Consider the following 22,957-nt stretch of genomic DNA (forward strand, 5'->3'; position numbering starts at 1 on the left):
AGCAGGGCGGGAGAGTAGGGGGGGCGGGTGGCTGGTGTTTAACGAAGGCTAGTTATCAACACTTGTTTCCTGCCTGTTATTTTCAGCAGCTCTCCTCTTTCAGAAAGAACAGACTCTCTGGGGATTGTGCCCTTCCTGCTGTCTGAGAAAAGAAAGACTCTCACTTTACTTTGTGCAAGTAACACATTAGACAACCTTCACAATGTCTCTTTAAAAAAAAAAAATTGAGGGGCAGTGAATGTATTCTAACATCTAATAGCTTGTAGGTAAAAATAGCTTTGAAAGGTCAAACTAAGAAATGACACCCAGTACCACCCAGCTAGCCTGAGAGTGGTAGCTGTCGATATGGACTATAGTCTACACATTACCAGCACAAGTCATTCTCTTGAGAAAGGAAACACAGTTTGCCACTCTGTAGCATGTAGTGTGGTGATCAGACAATGCCTTTTGTGGCAGTTGTACTTTTGTCAAAGTAATTAACAGATTGATTCTGTGTAACTCTAATTGTTGGAGCTGTCTGTTAAATAAATAAATTACTATAATGCTGTATATTCAAGAAAGTACCTTGTTTTCCCATTCTTCGTATACCCTGTGCAATATACATGCACTTGCTGAAAACTTATACTTGTCGTGGATGGTGCATCGTAGAGGCTCAAAGAGATGGGAGCGTAACATAAAGACTGCACTCTCTGTCTTTCTCATCTCACTGCAGTAGGACAGAGATCTGCCCGGGTTCTCCTGGCTGGGTTCCAGCTGGATGTGTGGGTTCTGCGCCAGTGAAAGCAGGCAGAGGCATGCCCATGACATAGCTGTGGGGCGACATAGCTCAGGAGGTAAGAGCGGTTGTCTGGCAGTCGGAGGGTTGCTGGTTCGATCCCCCCATCCTGGGTGTGTCAAAGTGTCCCTGAGCAAAACAACTAACCCCTAACTGCTCTGGTGAATGAGAGGCATCAATTGTAAAGCGCTTTGGATAGAAGCGTTATGTAAATGCAGTCCATTTTACCATTTACCATTTACCCACAAACTGTGCCTGGCTGCCGGACCTCGCCCTGGCCAGGAGACACAGACCGACCACGCCCAAAGCCCGAACCGCAGCCTGGTGGCTGCAGCGTTCCTCTGAGGTCTGTTCTTCTCTCCTGGGAGGGGCGGGGCAAAACGAAACGACAAAAAGCAGAACCAATGACGAGAAGACAATTAAAACCGGGAGCCTACTTACAGTAAACTGTTTGTGGGCGGGAGACACCAGGAGAAATTAGCCAGACGTTTTGCAACATTTTTACAACAGGCAGGTACCAGTTTCCGAATGTAAAAACTGTTCCCCACCCTCCTGATATTACCCTTTTGATTACAGGTGAGATTTCATTTCGTTCAAATGCCCAGTGTGCCAAAGGTCCAGTGTGTAAACAAAACTATGCGTAAACAAAAGACAGCAAAACGAATGGAGGAAAAAACAAGCCTCTGTCAGTGGGCCTCCAAACCTCTGTGAGCCCCAGCAAATCTCCCTCTTTGCATTAGTGTGTCTCAGCCAAAAGCCATTTCAGCCTCTGAGATCCTCTGCAAGTGGCCCATATACTATCAGCAATAGCTAGGTTGTCATTCCAGAGTGAAAATTCCAGCTATTAGCCAAAGATCAGAATCTAGCTGCAAACAGGTTCTGCTACTGCTGAATACCCTCTGGAATTTGGTGATGTTCCATTGCCTGTACCAAGCTGGCTCACCAGCTGGACATGGTATTGCCAGGATGGTTGCTATGTCACCCATCTTGTTGCCAGCTTAACCATCTCTGAACCGGCTTCAAACCAGCAGGACCAGCTTCAAACCAGCTGGATCAGCTTGAAACCGGGCTGCAACCCAGCTGGAATTTCAACCAGGTTCATGCAGGAAAACAGTGGTAATGGAGAGGGAAGGGAATTGCGACCGGTATTCGCAAGTGTGATGGCTGAACCAGGTTGTGTTTAAAATGTCACCTGGCAGACACAAACAGAATGAAATCCACAGCGCCACCACCTGCCCCAGTAGGAGGACGGATCGACCATTAGCGACCGTTACTGATTTCCATAGACAATACCGCGCTTTGCATTGGAAATGTTGGAGTCAGTCTGGGGTTAGCAAAAGCATAACAATTCAGCCTGCGAATCTGGAGCCTCACGAGCCAAATGAAGATAAAGGGAGAGGGCGGATGGGGAGAACTGGGAGAGGTTATCGCAAACAGGGCTGTTTGCAGTGTTTCGCGTTGTTTTCTGACACAGCGAAGATACTGCAACTCTGCTGCAATGCTCCATCTTCATCAGGGGAATATCATGCGCAAAACTGAGACTTGATGAAATGGATTGAGTTGCCACTGAGGTTCGGATAAACATGTATTTTCTCCCTCCGCAGGGTCGAGTCACACTCCCGAGGTGTGACACCGCCTCGTTCTTAATGTTGTACTTACACTTTATTGAATTCAGCTGAAAATAAGAACAACAATTGGCCCAATCCTGATGGGACCAGACAGCCTTTAGACAAAATAAGGGTACGGATGATTACTGTTGATTAGACGGAAGCAAGCCTGAAATTGTGCGACCTTGCATGCACCTTTCCTAGTTTGCTTTGTAGTTCTTATGGCTGCGCTTCAATGCAGAACAGCTCTTTGAAATTAAATTAATGCACAGCTGCCACTTGGTCTTGTTGAAAGACTAGGTTAAATCACATCAGAATCAGGAGGATCGAGAGCAAATTCATTTAGAGGACAAAGCAAGGGGGATGAAAGCACTCACCACACACATTCAGCCACACACACACACACACCACACATATGCACAAACACACACACACACACACACCACACATATGCACAAACACACACGCACACACACACACACACACACACACACACACACACACACACACACACACATATGCACAACACACACACACACACACACACACACACCACACATATGCACAAACACACACGCACACACACACACACAACATATGCGCCACTGCACACAATGACAGAAGAAGGGCGGCCAATATGATGACTGGTCTTAATAAGGAGGAGACTTAGGAAGGCTGACACGAAGAAAGACTGAGGCATGGCTGAACAAAAATAAGTCATTTCTATAAATAAGCACAAAACCACAAAGCAATTTTGAATACACTTTTCAAAGGATACTAAATAGAGCTTGGCACTGTATGATCTAAACCCACTCTTGAACTGATACTGAATACAAGCAGAGGATACGAGGAAATGAATGGTCTTGAAACAGTACGCCCAAGGGAAACCTCAATGCCCTCCATGCCCTATGTATTCAAGGTTAATATGTTAATCCAGTGTTTGGGATCCCGTTTGAAATCCTCTTTCTGCTGCACTCACACTGTCTTGTCGCAGCTAAACAGAGCCTAAGGTACTTCTGTCATCCGCGAGTGCAGCAGCAGCAGCTGTGGGTCAACAGTTACACCAAACCACATACCCAGGATCAGCCCAACCCTAATCTTAATCCCATTCATTTTGTGTGAAAGGTTAAACCAGTCTATCTATACCGCGGGGGTGCTTAAATAGCTCAGAGACCTGAGGCCTGTGCTGCATACAACTGAGAGTAGTGAGTCCCTGTAATGTCCTCCAAAACTGTCCTCTTTCTGTGGACAAAAGTAGCCAACAACAGGATTTGGTGGCCACCCTTAGGAATACTGACCTTCTGATCTTCCATCGGTTGTATATCCTACATGTCTTCACCAGACCGGAAGTTTTAAAAAGACATTTATATTATTTAACATTTATTTGTCTTCACAATGTGTAATCTTGACTTTGCTATTTTAACAAATATCTTGTAGTTCAGTGCATTACACTTTCTCCCTATAAATATCTTGAAGAGCAAATTATACGGTTGTCAAGATCCTGTGAAACAGACGGGAAAAGAATCCAGCTTGTGTGTTCCTGAAATACTACGCAAGAATTAGCTAAAGAATACCAGAAAGGAAATGATAATTTGCATGGTGGAAGTTTTGAATCATTGCTTAACAGAACAACAAACATGTTTGTGAATGATGTGCTTTCAGTGTGGCTCAGGACGTAATATGGTCTTCCTTTGAACCATGCAAATTCCTCTGCTCGTATTCCATGTCCTTTAAATATTACGATTTATGATGTATATTTTAATGATGACGTGCACCAATAAGTGTTATATTTGTCATCTAGTGAATCTACTGATTACAACATTATTAAATGTTATTGAAATACAGTCACATATATTTGTAATATAATGAATTCCTTTATCTAACACACATAACTCAAGATCTGTATTTTTATTTTATTTGTTTAATTTTAAACATGCAATCCATTTGTGCAGCTGGATAAAGCAATTGAGGTTAAGTAGGCCTACATTGCCCAAGGGAACAACAGCATCATCCTCGCTGCTGGGAATTAAACCAACACTCTTTGAGTTACTAGCCTAGTTCAAATACATAGTAAGGATAACCTGACACCCCATATGCAGTATTGTATAATGCATTTGTATTATCTTATCTATATGCCCATTATTTATTCAAAGCATATAGTAATTTGTAATTGCAGGTGAAAAGATATTTTACACATGCTGTAAGAGACACGACGGTGCAGTGATGCACCCAAATGATCAACAACTAAACAGACAACGTTGATTAATTAACAGTCGTATAACCTAATCCATGCAAAAATATTCGCTCATGACTAGGTTAAACAGGATCTATCGCACATTTTCTTTGCGTTAATGTATCAGAGAAGCTGAGCTCAAGTGCTGCCTCCACTTGGAGTCCACATGCAACAGCAACGGCAAAATTGTTAAAACTGTTGTGCTCGCAGAATTATCTGCACGCCATTTCAGCAAATTACTGCGAATTGTCCATGAAAGACAACTGCCACATTTTTTACCATATGCAACTGTGCGTGTGTATTACTCCCTCGCTTGATTTTCAACCATAATCCTCTGGTTTTTGTGTTAATCGATCTAATCCGATTTGATTGAAATGTCAGTTAAATTCTAATGTAGAAAGAGTATTGTTACATACTCTAGATCTGTTATGGAGGAAATGTGCAGTCACGTGTGTGAAAAACAAACGAATCATCGTATGATGGTATTTTAAATGTCATTCGCAACCATCGAGTTGCTGTCGGTTGCAGTGGCTAAAGCAGTGGGTGGATTTGGTTGTAAGACGGACGGTATTCATCGTCGCACACCGGAAATCATGTTGTGTTTACTTCTGTCTTGCATACTGTAAAGATATGCCCACACGTGCGCCTGACAAAACGAGCACTTGAGCATGAAAAAATGGACGAAGAACATACTGTAAGTTTTTGTTCTCTATCTAGTTTCTCACAGCATACTCTACAGTAATTAGATCGTAACGCTGGGTAGACTACTGCTAATGGCACAGCGAGAAAGTCTATAATTTATCATTTATTTCTGTATCTAACCTTCGATTTATGCATCCAGCAAGCTATATGTGGCCGGAGGATAGCTTGCTGGTTCGTTGATGATGGAGATGTAGCACTCGTTTGATATAGGTTAGATAGAGCGCTAAATGTAGAAATGTTGCTGTTGCAGAATGACTACAGGGAACCCTGTGTACAGTGTTCTGAAGTGGACTGGGGCATCACAGAGGAGGGCCAATTCTACTGCAGATCCTGTCATAACGTGATTGAGGTGAGTCTGATATTGGGATGTTATATCTATCCAGTATGTCTTGTAAGGCCATCGTACATGCAGTATGCTACAGAGGCAAAAGGACATGTGTTCAATTTGGGACTGAATTACAGTAATGTTGAAAAACAGTAGCTTATGTGTGTAATCATAACCCCAAGAAGGTTTATATGCCCTCGGGTACAGTGTAAGTGAACTATATTATTTTTCTCAGGGTACAAGGCTTAGTTCTGATTTGAATTGTGGGCATACCTATCAGATTTATCTGAAGTGGAAGTTAACTGGTGCCATGTTTTATAAGTAAGTTATAGGCCTACATCCAAATTGATCAGCTGAGGTGATGTCTAAATGTAATTGTATTAAATACAGTGCATTCAACAAAAAATGAACTATTGTGATGTTTTCATGTGCCATGGATAATGCTTTGTGTTTTCAGCAGAAATCAAACCCAGAGACATAATGGACACTTTGTGCATGTAGTTTATTTCCAGTTGCTGAAATTGTCATTTGTGGATCACTGAGTGTATGTATTTTTGATTTGACAGAGAACCCAAGAATTTGTGGATTCAAGTTTCTTTGCCAACAGTCAGTCCTCTACCATCGCCAAGGGTACCAAAAAAGAGACAAAATTAGGTCAGTCCAACTACCTACCGCATGGGTCTGTTGGAAGATCCTTTATAAAGACCCACACTTTATACAACATGCCACAGTCCATAGGTTCTTTTCCGTTTCCCTACCAAGGCATCATTCTTAATCATTTAACTTCAGTTTTAATGTGATGTCATTCTCAGCTTGTGTAGCAGATTTTAGAGACATCAGGAAGCATGTGAACAGCTCCTGCAGAAGATGAATATAAAAAGGAATAATAATAATAACAATAATAAATAATGCAACACATGCGTTTGTATCTTTCTCTTAAAATTATGTACTGAAGGTACCACTCTGATATCTTGAGGCAGCATGTTTCGAAGACGGTGCATAAAACGATAAGCGTGCCTCACCCCTCTTCTTCAGTTTAACTTTGGGCACACTGAGCATGTTAGCGTCAGATGATCTTAAGTTCCGTTTGAGTTGTTGCTCCGCTCATGAGTTATTAACCGTTACTGCAAATGCTTTGACTACAAAAAAAATGCCGTCCCTATTGTTGATTAGGCAGAGTGTTTCTGACTGCGTGTGCTTCCGCATGTTTGTTCTATGGTATTGTTGTGTTACAGAGCATGGTCACGAGTGGCTGGTGTGTGAGGGCTTTCAGTTCATCCTCAAACACCAGGCAGAGGCCCTCCTTGCCTTGGGAGTCTGTCCGCAGTTCAAGGTGAGGCTCAACATGAGGGTGGGGCAGGGGGCTGGGCCTGGATTCCATCACTGGTGCTTTATTGTCCAATGGACTGTCTGCTATTGCTGTGTTACCCAATCAGCATGTTCCTGGTCTTTCACAGAAAGGCATCTTGGCTGCTTGTTGACGAATCAGGAAAGACCAGTAGAAACGAATTAAGACGCGAGCTTTGGCATGATATTCTGAGTCACATTTTGTCCAACAATGCTGGAATGTTAGAGATGAGCCTGCGATATGATCTGCCTTTCAAAGGACGAGGTGTTGTGCAACATGTGGAGACGTTATCTGCAGAAGAGTCGACAGGCCTACGCTAAGAGACCAGTGCATGCTGGGAAATTCCAATTGGTGAGTGAGTGACCTAGCACTGGGGTGCATCCTGTCTGTCAGCACTTTGTGTGCAGGTGACTGAAACAATGCACCTGCTTTTACATTTTTCGGTTTACTGCGTCTGCAAGACTTAAATTGTTGTCATGTCTTTTTTTTGCTGATATGTATTGGTTTGACCTCCAGGCCATAGAGTGCAAATATTGAGGTAGCTTTAGCAGTAGCAGGTTTTTCATCCAGAGGTTTCTGGATAAAAAGAGTGGGATACTGCAGTTTTATCCTAGAACAAGGTCCTTAACCTGAGCTTCTTTTGTAAATATCACTCTCTATAAAAATGTTGCTGCGGAAGTGTAAGCTCCAGTCTGTAAGTGAGAGTGGTGAAAAGCATCTGTTCAGCAGTGCATTTCCAGCCTCCCTACAGCTGGGTTAGCTCCAGCCCTCTAAACCTTCCAGACAAGGAAGTGGTTTTTACTGCCCAAGCTGTCAGATTCAATTTATATGTGAGTATATACGCTGATATGCATTAATGTAATGAGTTTGAGTGTGCTCTCTTTGGCCAGATAAGTAAGTCATCATATCACTGTCAGCGCAAGGGATAGTGTTTCCCTATGATGTATTGCTGAAAGAATAGGGCTGGGTTCTCCGCTGGCTAATGTGTGGTGTTATGTCGCCACCTAGTGGTTGATTAATTACACTGTTTCTATAGCAGGTAAGCTGGTTGCTCGACATTCTGTTGTCCCTTATGCTTCCTTTAAAATTGTAACGGTGACTAAGCAGTTCTGGTGCTGATTGTGCATAGAGACAGTAGCCTTTTTTCCATGGTTATTCTTTATATTTAGCTGTGTACCAAAATGTTTCCAAAAAAGGTTTATATTTACTCCGGTCATTGCAGTGTACGACAAATTTAATGCAACTTCCACATTTTGGTCCAGTGTCAAGATGACATATAATGTAATAGGCCAAATGCACACTCAATGTTTGTATTAATAATACCACCAATTCACACACATGCTTTTTCATTTTTTTATTATAGATTTTTTTTTTTGAAATGGAAAAGCCTATGTATGAAGACAGATGTTGTAAAAAAAACTAATGGGTGAGAATGACGATTGTGTGCTGGAAGACAATGAGCTCATTTACATATCATCTGGGCGGGCTAAAGCTCTAATCCTCCATTCACTGAGCTGTGCGTTGCGGCTGCACATAGGTCAGAGTGCGTTATTGCCTACAACTTTATGTCGGGCATCTTTTAAACGTACTTTCGTTAAATGAACTGAACGTGAATTGCAGTCGATGGTACATAACCTTAAGTGCACGAGGGATGCATTGCCGTCACTCAAATAGTCATTAGAGGGCGCTCTTCTGCTTTTCCGTTGGACCGATTCAGTCTTATTCAGGTTCAGCCAAATCATTCGCGTGAGCATTTCGGTGATCGGACATGGGCAGCTCAATAGGAGGCACATCCTAAAGGGAGTGTCAGATGGTGTTGGTGGCCTACAAGGGTTTCTCAAGACATCCACATCCACAGCCTATTCTATTGTATTTGTATTCGCTGCTAGCCTGTAGGAGAATGCATTATATATATTTCCTGCTGGGGTCTTTATTATAAGCTGCTTTAGTCACTTTATTTCCGTTCTCATACGGCCTGATGTGTAGTAGTAGATTAAGGTCCTGTTATGCAGCGTATGCCTTATCCATCTCTGGTCAGCATATTATTTCTTCTAGGTCTTCCATTCTATGGTAGTTAGCACTGCTAGTCTTTGTCTTTGCAGTTTGAATGCCAGTCTGTTATCAGTTGTTTCATCCTCTTTTGCAGTCACTGACCTGTCTAGGCTTTTTACCCATCTATGGTCAGTAACATAGCAGTGTAAGTCTTCGCACTCTGTGGTCATGTCATGTGACGGAGGAGGAGGCGGAGGAGGAGACAGGCAGGATGGAAACGGGGACCCTGCAGCAGAGTGAAACAGCTCACCTTGGTCAAGGTCACACATCCCTCCCCATCCTGAGAGGACTCGGCGTGTGATGCAGAGCTGCACTCCATTCTGAGAGAGAGAGAGGGAGAGAGAGAGAGAGAGAGAGAGAGAGAGAGAGACTGCATTATTTATACAGGGAAGGAGAGAGAGAGGAAGGGAGAGAGAGACAGGGGCTGTGGAAACTGGGACGGTGCACATCGAGAAAACGAGATCCTATTCCAAACCCTCCTTGTACATAAAACACTGTGTTTTCTTTAGCGGGGACGGAGGGGGGGGGTGTATAAGTAGTGTAGTGTAAGAGCACAGGGCTGGGGCATAGAGGCATAATTGCAGCCCCTCTAACCTTACTGTCTCTCTCTTTCTCTCTGTTTCCCTCGCTCTCTCTCTGTCTCTCTCTCTCCCTCCGTCCCTCCCTCTCTCTCTCTCCCTCCCTCCCTTCCTCGCTGTCCCTCCCTCTTCCTTTCTCTCTCTATCTCCCTCCCTCCCTTCCTATTGATTACCAGGCCTATGACTCAGACAGTGCCCCGGAGTCGCTGGGCTTCCTGAGTGACTCCGCCTTGCAGTCTGGGGGGGACACAGAGGAGGAGAGGTCCAGCAGGCCCGGGTCCATCTCAGGTACAGAGCCCCCCCGGCCAGGTTTAGCTGTCAGGCCGGTTCTTATCCTTTGTTCCTCAGGAAGGGTCAGTACCTGTCTGTCAGGAGTGGACTGTCATTGTCTTGGAGTCCCATCACGTGACCAAATTACTCAAGACTAGGCACAGAAATGCAGGAACTTTAATTGCTTTAATTGTGGCCTTTCAGAGCAGCTAAGCAACCACTGACACTTTGTTGGTATGAAATGGCCCATGCCATTTGTCACAAGGAACAGGTGTGTGTGTGTGTGTGTGTGTGTGTGCATGTGTATGCTTGTGTATGTACATATGTGTAATGTGTGTGTGTGTGTGTGTGTGCTTACATGTGTACGTGTGTGTATGTGTGTGTTTGCACGTGTACATGTTTGTGTACGTGTGTGTGTATGTGTGTGTTTGCACGTGTACATGTTTGTGTACGTGTGTGTGTATGTGTGTGTTTGCACGTGTACATGTTTGTGTACGTGTGTGTGTGTGTGTGTTCGCACGTGTACACACGTGCATGTACACGTACACGTGCGTGTTTGTGTATTCACGTTTGCATGCGTTTGCATGTTTGTGCGTTCTCATTTGTGCGTGCGTGCGTGCGTGTGTGTGTGTGAGCGTATGTGTGTGTGTGTATACGTATGTGCTTGCGTGCGTGTGTGTGTGTGTGTACGTACGTGCGTGCGTGCGTGCGTGCGTGTGTGTGTGTGCGTATGTGCGTGTGTGTGTGTGTGTATACGTATGTGCGTGCGCGTCTATGTGTGTGAGCGTATGTGTGTGTGTATGTGCGTGCGTGTTTGTGTGTGCACACGTGTACCCGTGTGCGTGTTTGTGTGTTCACACGTGTACCCGTGGGCGTGTTTGTGTGTTCACACGTGTGCCCGTGTGCATGTTTGTGTGTTCACACGTGTACCCGTGTGCGTGTTTGTGTGTTCACACGTGTACCCGTGGGCGTGTGTTCACACGTGTACCCGTGTGCATGTTTGTGTGTTCACACGTGTGCCCGTGTGCGTGTTTGTGTGTTCACACGTGTGCCCGTGGGAGTGTTTGTGTGTTCACACGTGTGCCCGTGGGCGTGTGTTCACACGTGTGCCCGTGTGCGTGTTTGTGTGTTCACACGTGTACCCGTGTGCGTGTTTGTGTGTTCACACGTGTGCCTGTGTGCGTGTTTGTGTGTTCACACGTGTGCCCGTGGGCGTGTGTGTGTGTTCACACGTGTACCCGTGTGCGTGTTTGTGTGTTCACACGTGTACCCGTGTGCGTGTGTGTGTGTTCACGCGTGTACCCGTGTGCGTGTTTGTGTGTTCACCCGTGTGCGTGTTTGCGTGTTCACACGTGTACCCGGGTGCGTGGCTCCTCAGGCTGGTCCAGCGAGGGGGCCACCTCGGTGTGCTCGGGCTCTCTGGACGCCGGGTTCTACGGCTCCGCCCACTCCAGGAGGGCCCTGTTCCAGATGACCATGCCCATGACCCTGGCCCTCTGCCACCTCGCACTGCTGTGGGTGCGAGAGGCTCTTACCCTGGCCGACCTGCTCCGGTGAGGGCGTGTGGTGGGGGGGTTGGGGCCCCGTGGGTTATGACTGCGGCGGGGGCGGAGGGGGGGGGGGGGGGCGGGGCAGGGTACAGTATCTCCTGAGATCAACAGTCAGCCTGAAGCCTGAGGCTCTGTGCTGTGGCTCTCATCCATGTCAGGCCCAGACAGACTGGTCCGACCTGTTCAGCGCACCGTATATGAACTCTGATTCTGTATGGACTGTCGCCTTTAATTTAGCATGCAAACTAAAGCCTTTAATTGTGCTTGGTGGGGGGCTAGGGGAGTAACTTTCATATATAAAATGGCAGCTTGCAGACATTATATATTTTGTGCCTTGCACGTGGTTTTGAAGGAATCTGCATAACTAATTCACTAATTCACACAAGTAACATGCAGTATATGTCAGACAGTAATGTTTGGAAAATTAGCCTCACATACAAAGAAAGTCTTTTCTCTGTATTTATATTTAAATATCAGATTTTAATATATCTAAATGAAGTGCCCTGTTTCTTTAGAACCCCCAAACAAAGGTTCTGGAGTCCACATTGGGGCCCAGGTCCATAATCTGAGCACTTTTCTATAAGGGTGACTGTAATTGACCCGAAGTTATGAAACTATTGATGCCACCTCTTTTAAATGTACAAGGTTAAAAGCCGTTCATGGATTATTGTTGTACTAATAGTTATTTTGCTAATAGTGTGGGCCGCAAACGTGAATTAGTCGGCTGTTTCATGCGTGTGAATGGAATTGAATTGAGTGTGAACTGAGACATTTGAATATCAGGAGGCCTGGGGCCGGTGTGCTCTGGGGCCTGGGGCCGGTGACTGCTGTTTTACTGTCTTATTTACACGCTGCGTTTGGCAGGTTCGTGGCGGAGGGTCACGTCCCGTACGTCAATGCCTACCAGGGCTTTCCGGAGGAGATGAAGCCGTACGGGAGAGACATCGGCGTGTTCAGAGCGCTGGTGAGGGGCCTCCGAGATGAGGCAGCCTTTACGCGCGAGAGCACACTCGTGTACGAGCAGCCCAGTGCTGGAAACCATTTTTAAAAAGACAGCGAGAACCGCGACTCCTCAAATTTCAGGAATTGCGCAGAAGCGGACTCACAGCAAACACCTCGACGCGCCGCGGTTCTCCTTTGACGTTGAACAGCGAAATAAAAAATAAGTTCCCTCGTTTTGTACGCTCTCAGCATTTTCCCTCTCTCGGAGAGAATCAGACCCGATGCCCTTTTGTTGTAACATCCGTTCTGGTTGAGCGGCAGAAGTCAGTGGCTGGATTGACGGCGTGTGGATGTGAAAACTCCGTGATGAGGAAGCATTCCTCACATGACAAAACAGCCGGCAACAGAAGCATCCAGAACTAAAGAGTGCTGTTTTTCAGTTCCTCGTTAAGTGATGAAAATAAGAGTAGTGCGACTTCCAGTGAGAGTTTAGAAGTGAGAAAGGGACATTTCTAGATAGCTACTAAGAAAATGGAGGAGGAAATAATGAATATTTTCAAATAATTACTTTTCAAGAAGGAGTAGGCAAGGGATCATGTTGAGCGTATGTCTTGTTCACTTTCTGTGTCTGTGACAGTTAGCGCCGTGGTAGCTGCTGATGCGCTTGTGTTCTTGCAGTCTATTCCCGCCCATAATCTGGTCCAGAAGGAGGCCCACAGGCTGGCCGTGTTCCTGGGCCTCCCCCGCTTCCCTCCCATAACCCCGGACTGCCTGCTCCACCCTTCCACGCTCTGCCTCCGGTACCTGATGGAGGCCAACCTCCCAGGTGGGTCATTCTGTACCGTGGAGGCCCTCAGCCTGTACTTAGCATAGCATGCGTAAATAGCGTAGCAGGCAAACGTATGCAGAGAGTAGCACGTGTAAAATGTCTGTTCTAGTCAAAGCGGTGACCATTGAAAGCCCCAAGAAAGTCGTGATGAAAGAAAACAAGTTTCACGAGCCGATAACCACAAACGTTTTCTGTTATTGTTGACCACAAGGTCTAATGAGTCTAGTTTTATATTATTCACTATTATTCAGCTTCCGGAACTGCTAAGGATACCAGCTGTCTAGAATTTTGCTCCCACTGTTCCAACTTAAAGATCGATTCAAGCAGGAGTGTTATTTTGGTTCCTTCTTAAGATTTAGCTATGGTTGGTAGTGTAGGGGGTGTTGATTTTTTTTCTCTCTTAAGCCTTGAAACGGAATCAGAAGTGTTGTTTTTGTTTGCTCTGGAGATCGAGATGGCTGGCAGCGTTGTCTCCGCTAAAGGACATTCCGGTGTTTTCCTCCCCTCTGTGGCCTCTCAGACGAGCTGCACGATTGGGTAAGCAGGGTGATAGAGAAGACTGGGTTTGGAGCGGAGGCTTTGCTGACCTATGACCCCAAGGACCGGAGACGCCAGCTCCGCTGCCACGACGTCCTGGCCGCCGCCCTCATCGTAGTCGCGATGAAGCTGCTGTTTAAGCTGGACGACAAGGTGGAGTGGTGAGTGTCCCCCAGACCGCCTTCGATGGCCTTAATTTCAGCAAGAAACCCCCTCACCTGCCGATAACGTTCTCAGTGCCGCCCGAACATTGTCGTGATGTGACATTACAGGCATTTTTTCCAGACTGTATCTTCAAAAAATGCGGACTTATCCAGAGAGACTTACACAACTTGTATCCAATTATACTGCTGGATATATATACTGAGGTAATGCAGGTTAAGTACCTTGCTCAATGGTACAACGGCAGTGTCCTACCAGGGAATCGAACCTGTCACCTTTAGGTTACAAGACTAAGACTCCTTACCCATTATAGTACACTGCCGCCCACTGTGTACACTGTTACTGTGACGGCACAGTTACAGAAATGCTAAATAAACGTTGCGCCATAACTGAAGTACAAAGGCAGGGAAAAGCACGGGCTTCATTATGCTAATTCTGCAGGGAAGTATGATGGTGGATGTGAAGAGGTAACGAGACCAGGTCCAGGTCAAAACCTAGTATATGGCTGGACCGAACCGGCCGACCAATGGTGCAACTTCATCAGTCAGTCACTCAGTCACAGACGTGCGCGGTGTAACTTTATCACTCACTCAGTCACTCAGTCACAGATATTCACGTTTATAGGGCTGCCCCCGCTGTTGCGGTCCGGCCAAAAAGCCAATGAAGAGCAAACGTGCTTTTGTAGGGTTCTTGGAATGAATATTCCCTGAAGGAAAAAAAATAGTATTTTTTGTGACTTTTGTCCTACTGAAGCCTGTGCTTCTCCAGCCTGTCTCCAGTCTGTTTTGAGTAGAGATTTGAATGTGCCCTCGGCCTGCTGTTGTCACCGTTTGAACTGAGCTGGGACGTAACTGTTGTGGAACGGATTTGCATGCCTTTTGAGCGGTGGCTGCCTCCTTCGTCACAAAAGTGTTTTTCTGCAGAATAAGTACCGCCGAACCACGTGGGGGTGTTTTTTTAAAAGGGTGGAAAATGTTCATATTTAAGATTTTTTTAGATGTGTGCTTTATCTCGTTCTTGTTTTCTGCTAATTCCAGGATGTTATCCAAGAAAGCAGATGACAAGAGCAAGGAAAACCAAGGTATTGAATAAATAGCAGGAAATGTTACTGTTAGTAATGTAAATCCCTATATAGTTCTCACTATAGCTAATGAGGTGAATTGTCCCGCCGAGAATGGAAACCACATCCCTGTCTGTTGCTTAAGTTGTACATGATTAATTTTGGGTCTCTGTGTCTAGAGAAAGCCGTTTCATAATCATTCTCTAAAGGAGTGGCCATATTAAAACCGTAGACTTAAAAAATAGTAATGTAAAAAGCCTCTATTGTCCAAATGTGTGACAGATCATTTCACCTTTTAAGTTAAGATATATGAATGAAAATGAATGATATATGCAGAAACCAATCCACACATTCAGTATAATAAGTGTCCTCAGATGTATCCAAGGAAACCCAGTAACCATGACTGTTTACATTGTTGTAATCTTACGTTCCTGCTCTCAGTTGTTCAGCCATCACAAGTGTTTGGTGAATTTGAGAGGCAGAATTTCATTGCTAGCCTCTTCGGAGAAAAGCACATTTGAATTCTGCTCGGAGCAATGCTGAAATGACGAAAAACAATGAGCAATTTAGGCAAAACGGGGCTCATTTGCACAAAAGGGGGCTGAGGGGTGGAATTTGTGGCATGGCCTCTCCTCCTTTCTGAATAAACGGTCAAAGCACCAGAGAGCGACTGAAGAGGCCAAATTTACCCTGAGGTAAAATGGCCGCTCCTCCTGTGCAGCCATGGACTGACACTGTGGCACATGAAATCTTTTTGTAAATCCAGAATTTGGCCCAGTCTGGGGAGTTGTGAATATTATTGCATACGTGCACTGTGCCCCCATTCAGGTTCACTTGGCAGTGGAGAAAAGGCCTTGTGTAGCCTGCTTAGCATTCAGCCCATAACGTATTAAAAAGATTTCCTCATTGATTTTATCTGACTGGAATGTTGCGTGTTCAGTTGGCTTGGATTCCTGAGCTCCTCGAGGGCCTGTCGTCCACCTGTGAATATCCAACGTCTGAAAGAGGAAATTAGATAAATGCAAGTGAATTGGACAGGGTTAGAACTTAGCAGCAAGCTGAGGGTTAATGAGACTCCCTGTATATTTCTGAGAGGACCATGTTGACAGTATAGAGAGTAAATTTGTTGTATATTTGTCCTGAGATTTGAATTGGAAATAAAGCTAGAATTTGCAACGTATTACACACTACCGAGTCCTTGCTGTTTTAGCTTCAAAATGTCTTCAATCCAAATCGTTTTTTTATCCACTGCTTGGTATCGTGAAGTGTCATCTTAATATTTTCTGCAGAAGGGACTGGGATCCACATTAAACATCCAAAATATAATATAATTATCTGACACATTATGAATGTAAATATAGTTCATTTTATATGTGTGTTAAGCAGCATTGTGAGAATTGAGATGGTTTAGGTGTAATGGTGTAATTAAACGGAGCGTTCGTCCCTGTGACAGGGAACACCTGCTTCAGCTTGCAAACGTGGTACGAGACGCTCCATCATGCCTTGGAGTTGGCCCGAGAGAGGGAGGAGGAAGAAATGGCCAAGTGAGAGGCGGCGTCTGTCTACCCGTCTACCTGTCTGTCCGCCTCTTTCTGTCCATCTGTCTCACCGTTTATGCAGTGATATGGAGATTTCAGATCAATACTTTTTGACAATTCATTTTCATGCTGCACTTTTCAGTGTGATGTGGACCTGGTCTTCGTGTTCATTTGTAGACTGTGTGATATTGTTTTGTTATTGTCGAAGTACTTGAGTAATTGCATGCTTATAGTAATGTGACAGTGGCTATGATATGGTCATGTATGTGTGCGTATGATGAAGGAATATGTGGCCTTTATTCAGAGTGAATTTCCTCATGATCCACTTCCAAGTAGTGTTACTATTACATGCTGCATAAAAATTATTTGATGATATAATTAAATAATTAAGACTCATTTCTTGCTCACATTTTCATACACAAAAAGTCTCCTTCAAAGCATGTGATGTTGCCAGATGCTTCTTTTCACACCACAGTCCTAAGTCAGAGGAAGACACTTAATGTGCCTGATCAACCAGAAGGACTTGCTAGTGAGCGATAAAATACAGATCCCATCAACTGAGCCCTTCCTAACCCTGGCCAGTTCTCCTGCCAATTATGCGTCAGGCTAATGGTCACAGTCACACTTGTCTGGATTTGATCAATGACTGTGGTGTCTGTCCATGCACTTAAACAGCGCCTTAACAGGGTGAGCTACCCGACAACCCTTAAAGATAGCTTTTTAACTTAATGTCCCATGTTCTCTTTCTCCAGACGGGCATGGAAACCACGCAAACCTTTGTACCCCTCCAAGAAATTCAAGTCTGTCATCCTCAAGCGAAGACGTACGTGTCATTTTTATTTCAATATATATTCCTCTCAAGCTGGGCCCTCTCATTAGAGCATGGCTTGTGAAATATCATTCTGTGGGTTCAGGGCTGAATTCATACCCTACCAGCTGACACAAGTTCTCCTTGCTCTGGGAAATGCTCTACATCTCATCATTTACATCAGGAGGAAAGTTAATTTATATATTGGTTACTCCTGTGATTCTTGATCATTCTGTACTGAGCCTTAACGTTTCTTACACTTGGGTGTTTTGTGTGATTAGAAGTCACCCCAGTGGCAGTCATTTTGCAGAGTCTGGCAGGGCGGTTTTTCAGAGCCCGACTCTCCTGCGACATTAAATGGTGATAAACATGTCCTGGCACGCTTCATTCTAGCAGAGAGCAGACCTGCTCAACCAGGAACAGAAGGAAATAGAAATGTAAAGTATCGTCACTACTGAAAACCACAAATCTTTCCACCACTCTTTTGAACGTGCACTCAACTGCAAATCTGAGTTATTGCTGCCTGAATGTCATTCTCCATGAGACTGACAAAACTCACCTGGTGAACTTGTTAGCCTGTCTTTCGCCTCCAACTGACATTTACCGATGATGGAATGAGCCAATCGATCAGCCGGTAGACATGTAGCCAAAAGTGTGTTTATGTGCAGTTTGTCAGTTTGTTAGAAGCACTACTGAGAGAAAGGTCTAATACAGTGTGCTTGTGCTGTGTTTAGGGCATTGGAACATGGTGTGGGTGACTTTGGTGGAGAATGAGAGACAGGGTATAGAAGAGCTAGGTCTAGTAGCAGCGTTGGTGACGTCGGTCTGTCTGTCTGTCTGTCTGTCTTGGACTCTCATCCATATTCATCCTCACCCTGCTCTCACTCCTCTCTCAATCTCTTCCTCATTCCTTCTTTCTCCCCCCCCCCCCCCCCCCACGTTTCTTTCTCCCTGCCTCCCTCCCCAGGTGTGGTGGAAGAGCTGCAGGCTAACTTCCAGAAGCTGTCTGGCTCTGGCCCTGGCGCCCAGCCCCGCTCCCCCACCAGCTTCCTCTTCCGCTGGGGTGAGGAGGGCACAGACGGGCCCAGCTTCCGCCATCACACATTGGACCATGTGACACAGGAGAGGGGCGGGGCCTCACACCTGTCCAATCCCCAGTACTGGCACACTGCACTACGAAAATGTTACCCCGGGTCAGTTAACGTTATTTCCCCCTTAGCGTGTGTATTTTACATTTCTTTACTGGAATTAAGCAGACGCTCTTAACCATGGTCACTTATTAAGTAAAACCGTGCTCTTTATTCTTTATTCTTGAAATTAAGATGAAACGTTACTTTTTTCACACTTTGCAGGTGTCAGCTTTAAAAAAGAATGCATTTTTTATCTCCTCGTACAATTTCCCATTAAGACGGAACCTTATTTTAAAGAACAAGCTTTTAGTATTTGACCTCCTTAAGTGCAGTCAGGTCTGAAAAATGACTTTCGCAAAATAATACAAACTGAAACAAATTTAATGTTTAAATTGTTATACATTTGAAGTTTTTTTTCTTTTTGCCTAAGTTGAACCTGTAGAGCAAAGAATAAAGTTATTGCGATGTATGTCTTATTGGGTAATAGGATTAGTTTAAAAAAATTTTAAAACCATCTAAATGTTGGGGTTCAGAGGTTATGCAGGCCTCTGTGTTCAGTGTGTGAGGGGGGGTCTCAAGTCAAGTGTGTTCTCTGTGCTCCAAGAACTGTTCATTTGGGTCTGCCATAACTTCCCTCACCCAGAACACAGCTGACAGCTTTTACATATTATAGGGTGTAGGCCGGGTGAATTATGACGAAATGCATCGTACGAAAATCTAAGAAAGAATAGAATGGATGTAGTGAGTTGCGGTTAGACTGCACCTAGGGTTACATTGTCGGCGTATAAACTTACTGTCATTACTCAGACATGTAGATGTTACAGTTTTGATGAAGTTTAAGCGCTCAGCCCAAGCAATCACCTTAGCAGTGTAGCCCGGCATAGCCCGTCCGTGGGCTTCAGACGTTCCATGCGGCTGTGCGCTGAGTCACTAGCCTGTGCTAGCACGTGCTAGCGTGTGTCAGCCTGCGCTGAAGCGAGGACGACGCTCCGGGCGTTTTTCTTTCGCGCGGCTGTTTTGCTGTAAGGTAACCGCGAAAAAGGGTTTCCGCCAATAGGTTCACGGAAAATTTGCATTTCTGAAGTTCGTTTTGTTCGGCGTTCCGTCGGAGGCGCCGCGCCTTTCTCTTTCTCTTTTCGATCGCTGTCGCGAGGAACCGCTGCGTAAGAGCGACGGGAGTCCGTTCTGGTTGCGGTTGTTCTCGTATATCCTTCCTTTTTTCCTTCTCCTTCCTTCCGTAAGTGAGTAACATGGCCTCCCCGTGTAACGGATTGGTAAACGTTTGGGCTTCTCTGGTGTCAGTGCGAGAGCCAGTGCACCTCCTAAATTAATGCAGGCTGGCGGCTGATACTTGCAGTTGAACCTCTCCTAGAGTCTGTGACTCTCACTGCATATCAAGGTGTCAGCTGAAGAAATACAGCAGTATTACCTCAGGCCCTAAACTCTCCGGTCACTACAGTGCGGCTTGTAGAATCACCAAGATTCCCAGAGGACCCTGTGTCCAGTGGTGTCGGTTTTATAGACAGATGTATCTTCTTTTTTTTTAGGGGGGAGGGGCTATGTGAAGGTGACACGTGATTGGTGGCTGAGGCAAGCTTTGAGATCTTGAAAAGAGCCAAGTGGTGCTTGTCGTTTTCCAGCCGTTGCAGTGACCATTTCCCGGAGGTGGAGCCCACCCTGCCCAGGTCCTACGTGTGGGTGCTGGGCTTCTTCTCCTTCCTGCTCGGGGTGAAGGAGGGCCGCGTGCACAGGGAGGTCTGCAGCGTGGAGAGACGGCTCATTAAAAGCAGGCCGCCAGCCGGACCGGGAGGGAGGAGAAGGAGAACAGCTCGGCCGGACGAGTAGACGGGGGGTTCCTCGGCGAAGACCGCTCCTGCCTGGACGACATTCGAAGATCTCTGGACGTGCTCGCTCGCGTTTCTGTTGCCCACTGCTTGTACAGACTCTTAGGCACTGGTGTCAAACTCCGGTCCTGGAGGGCCTGGACCTCTGCTGGGCTTTTGGGGTGTTCTTGGCACCAGTGGTTCATTCAAGTCATCGATTGGCTAAAGAATCCCCACACCTTGTTCTCAAGGCCTTAATTGGCAGCTGATTGGAAGGAAACCACAAAAGCCCGCTGACACTGTGGCTGCCTGGGAATTTAGTTTGACACCCCTGCTCTTAGGGAACTCACTGAAAAAGGATGACAGTATTCATCTTCTGCAGATCTGTATTTATTATTTTTTGATGTGTAATGATATGAATAAAGCTTTATTTTTATGTAACCTTGATTCACATTTGATTGTAGCCGTTTCACATGCACGCATAAACATTTGTTCAAATCGCCTACTCATAACCACTACCCGATCCTTTTAACCTTTTCCATCTACATTCATGTTTTTCCCTCTTTAATTGCCTGTAAAGCACTTTGTGCTGTATTGCATTTACAGATGCTTTATAAATAGTTATTATTAGTACAAGACCCCGATTTGCATCTGAAAGGAAAATTTCCACAGTATGTTTAGGAAAGAGGCTTCCAGGCAGTGCTAATGCAGTAGTTCTAATCCTTAGAGGAAGGTTGTGTAGGAGCCTTAACTGAGAAAGCCAGGTCCCTTTTCTTTTCGACATTGACTCTGAAGTAGCCAATAACGTTTTCTCAGGAGACCTGAGCTCTGAGGTATTACAAGCTCACTAATATGCTTGGATGCCAGATTATGTAATGCCTTTGGTAGCTGAGAAAGCTTTACAATACTTTCTCGACTATTGGCAAGTAATGTAGAGATGCTGAAACTGGAGTGATATTCAATTTCATATTTGTCCTGAGCAGCTGTCTTGCAGCTAGAATTTTTTAGAGCTTGAATCCAAAGCTAAGCTTGAAAATTTAGCACAGAAAACATGACATCAGAGTAGTTTAATTGTGTAACGTAAAAGAGTTCAGACGGAAGTTATCTATTTTCAGCGAGGTTTCAGAGCTGGCATTCTTGAACAAGATTTTTAGTATGTCGCTCAAAGTTACGAAAAAACACACCGTTGTTTCTATTAAAGGGCTTAATGTTTCTGACCCCAGAAAGGGGTGGTTTTGTTGATCATGTTTATCTGATTTCAACTGAAGGAAGTTGTGAACCATCCAGCTAAACAATCAGGCACAACTGACAGTTAAATCTTTAAGTTTAACTGACAAGTACAACTGATTATCAGTAATGGTAAAGATAATAGATTATGCTGATGAACGATAAGGCCCAACAGTAACATGTAAATACAAAACAAGCTCAGACCAAGCATGGAGTCCTCACAACCTCAAGAAGTAATCACTGTAGAGGATGTAAAATCATCAGTAGAAGCCAAATTTTTTTCTATTAGACGGATTAGATGAGAAACACTCCAGTGTTGTCCCAGAGATTCCAACCCAAATCTTATCATTTGGTATGAATGAGTATCACTGCTGATCGAACAGCATCAACACTGAGCAGTCTCCAGAATCAGAATTCATCAGAAGATGTTTTGTGACTGTAAGAAGGGCAGTTTCATTGCTGTGATGCTGTCTACCTGTTTTAAAATGTTCAAAGATATTATTTTTTTCCACCACTCCTAAGAGTTTCTTTGTCGCTACTTTTTCTAAAAGGTAACACAGAGATGGAATATTTGCTTCCTGTTCCTGCATAGCACACAGTGGATTTTCAAGGTATGAGTCAGATTACATCAGAACTACTGATGACAATGTTGTCATTTCAAACCTGTTTTAATGTTCTGATTTAAAATCAATCACATCCAACACACTGAAGTGGAGTGGGCTTGAAATATTAAAGTGGCTGAAATGCCAGTCATTATTGTGAGGGATACTTTTTCTAAAATAAATAAATTAAGTGATTAAGACTTTGAGCTGTAGTGAAATATATCCATGACCCCACAAAGCCTTAAAATAGTAATAAACTTTATTTTACAAATACAAGATACCATTTGTAACTGCGAAGGCGGTTACTCCACACATGCCCCGGGCTGTATGTCCAACTCTTCGGTTTTAACTATTAGCCAGAGGGTTCCTCCTTTGTTTCCATATTTGGACCCATTTACGCCTTGTATGGAAATAAATCAAATACGATAGGTAGAGATCCGACTACATGCAATATACAATAATTGCCCAGAAAACAAAAGCCATTCACACATGATCACGATGTATAGGCATAGGCCTACATCGTTCAGGTTTAGCGCAATGGGCTTGACTCCGTTAAAGGTTGTATTAAAATAAACATTATGGTTTTAAAATTATAATGCAAGCCTGCGAGGAAAGTTTTAAACATTCAGAATTTTTTTGTTTAGCCAGTAGCCTACGATAGGAAACCGTGGAAAAGACGTGTAAAACGAATATCAAACGTCGATTTAATTTTGTACTGAAGTTAGAAATTAAGAAATAAATTAAACAGTAATATAGTGCCATAATGATTATTTTGGTGGTGAAAAATATTTAACGTTGCGCAATTTATTAAGTTATAATAGCCTTATGGCTTGCATATGGTGTGTGGCGGGGGGTCTAT

General features: G+C 44.6%; 1 protein-coding gene across 2 annotated transcripts; it reads left to right on the plus strand.

Moving 5' to 3' along the window:
* The first annotated feature begins 5,133 nt into the window (after positions 1-5,133).
* taf1b (TATA box binding protein (Tbp)-associated factor, RNA polymerase I, B) lies at positions 5,134-20,710 on the plus strand. 2 transcript variants are annotated; one of them, XM_064339817.1, is made up of 15 exons: positions 5,135-5,309; positions 5,568-5,666; positions 6,209-6,296; positions 6,878-6,975; positions 7,249-7,341; positions 9,797-9,908; positions 11,269-11,443; positions 12,305-12,404; positions 13,061-13,208; positions 13,732-13,909; positions 14,948-14,991; positions 16,424-16,514; positions 17,261-17,331; positions 18,284-18,509; positions 20,087-20,710. In XM_064339817.1, the coding sequence occupies exons 1-15, from the start codon at positions 5,292-5,294 to the stop codon at positions 20,289-20,291; spliced, it is 1,746 nt and encodes a 581-aa protein (XP_064195887.1). In that variant the 5' UTR covers positions 5,135-5,291; the 3' UTR covers positions 20,292-20,710. The 2 variants fall into 2 exon arrangements, with proteins under 2 accessions (XP_064195888.1, XP_064195887.1); XM_064339818.1 differs by lacking the exon at positions 7,249-7,341 and having other exon boundaries at positions 5,134-5,309.
* The last annotated feature ends 2,247 nt before the right edge of the window (positions 20,711-22,957 follow it).

This window comes from Anguilla rostrata, chromosome 6, assembly GCF_018555375.3.
Source record: "Anguilla rostrata isolate EN2019 chromosome 6, ASM1855537v3, whole genome shotgun sequence".
NCBI lineage: Eukaryota > Metazoa > Chordata > Actinopteri > Anguilliformes > Anguillidae > Anguilla > Anguilla rostrata.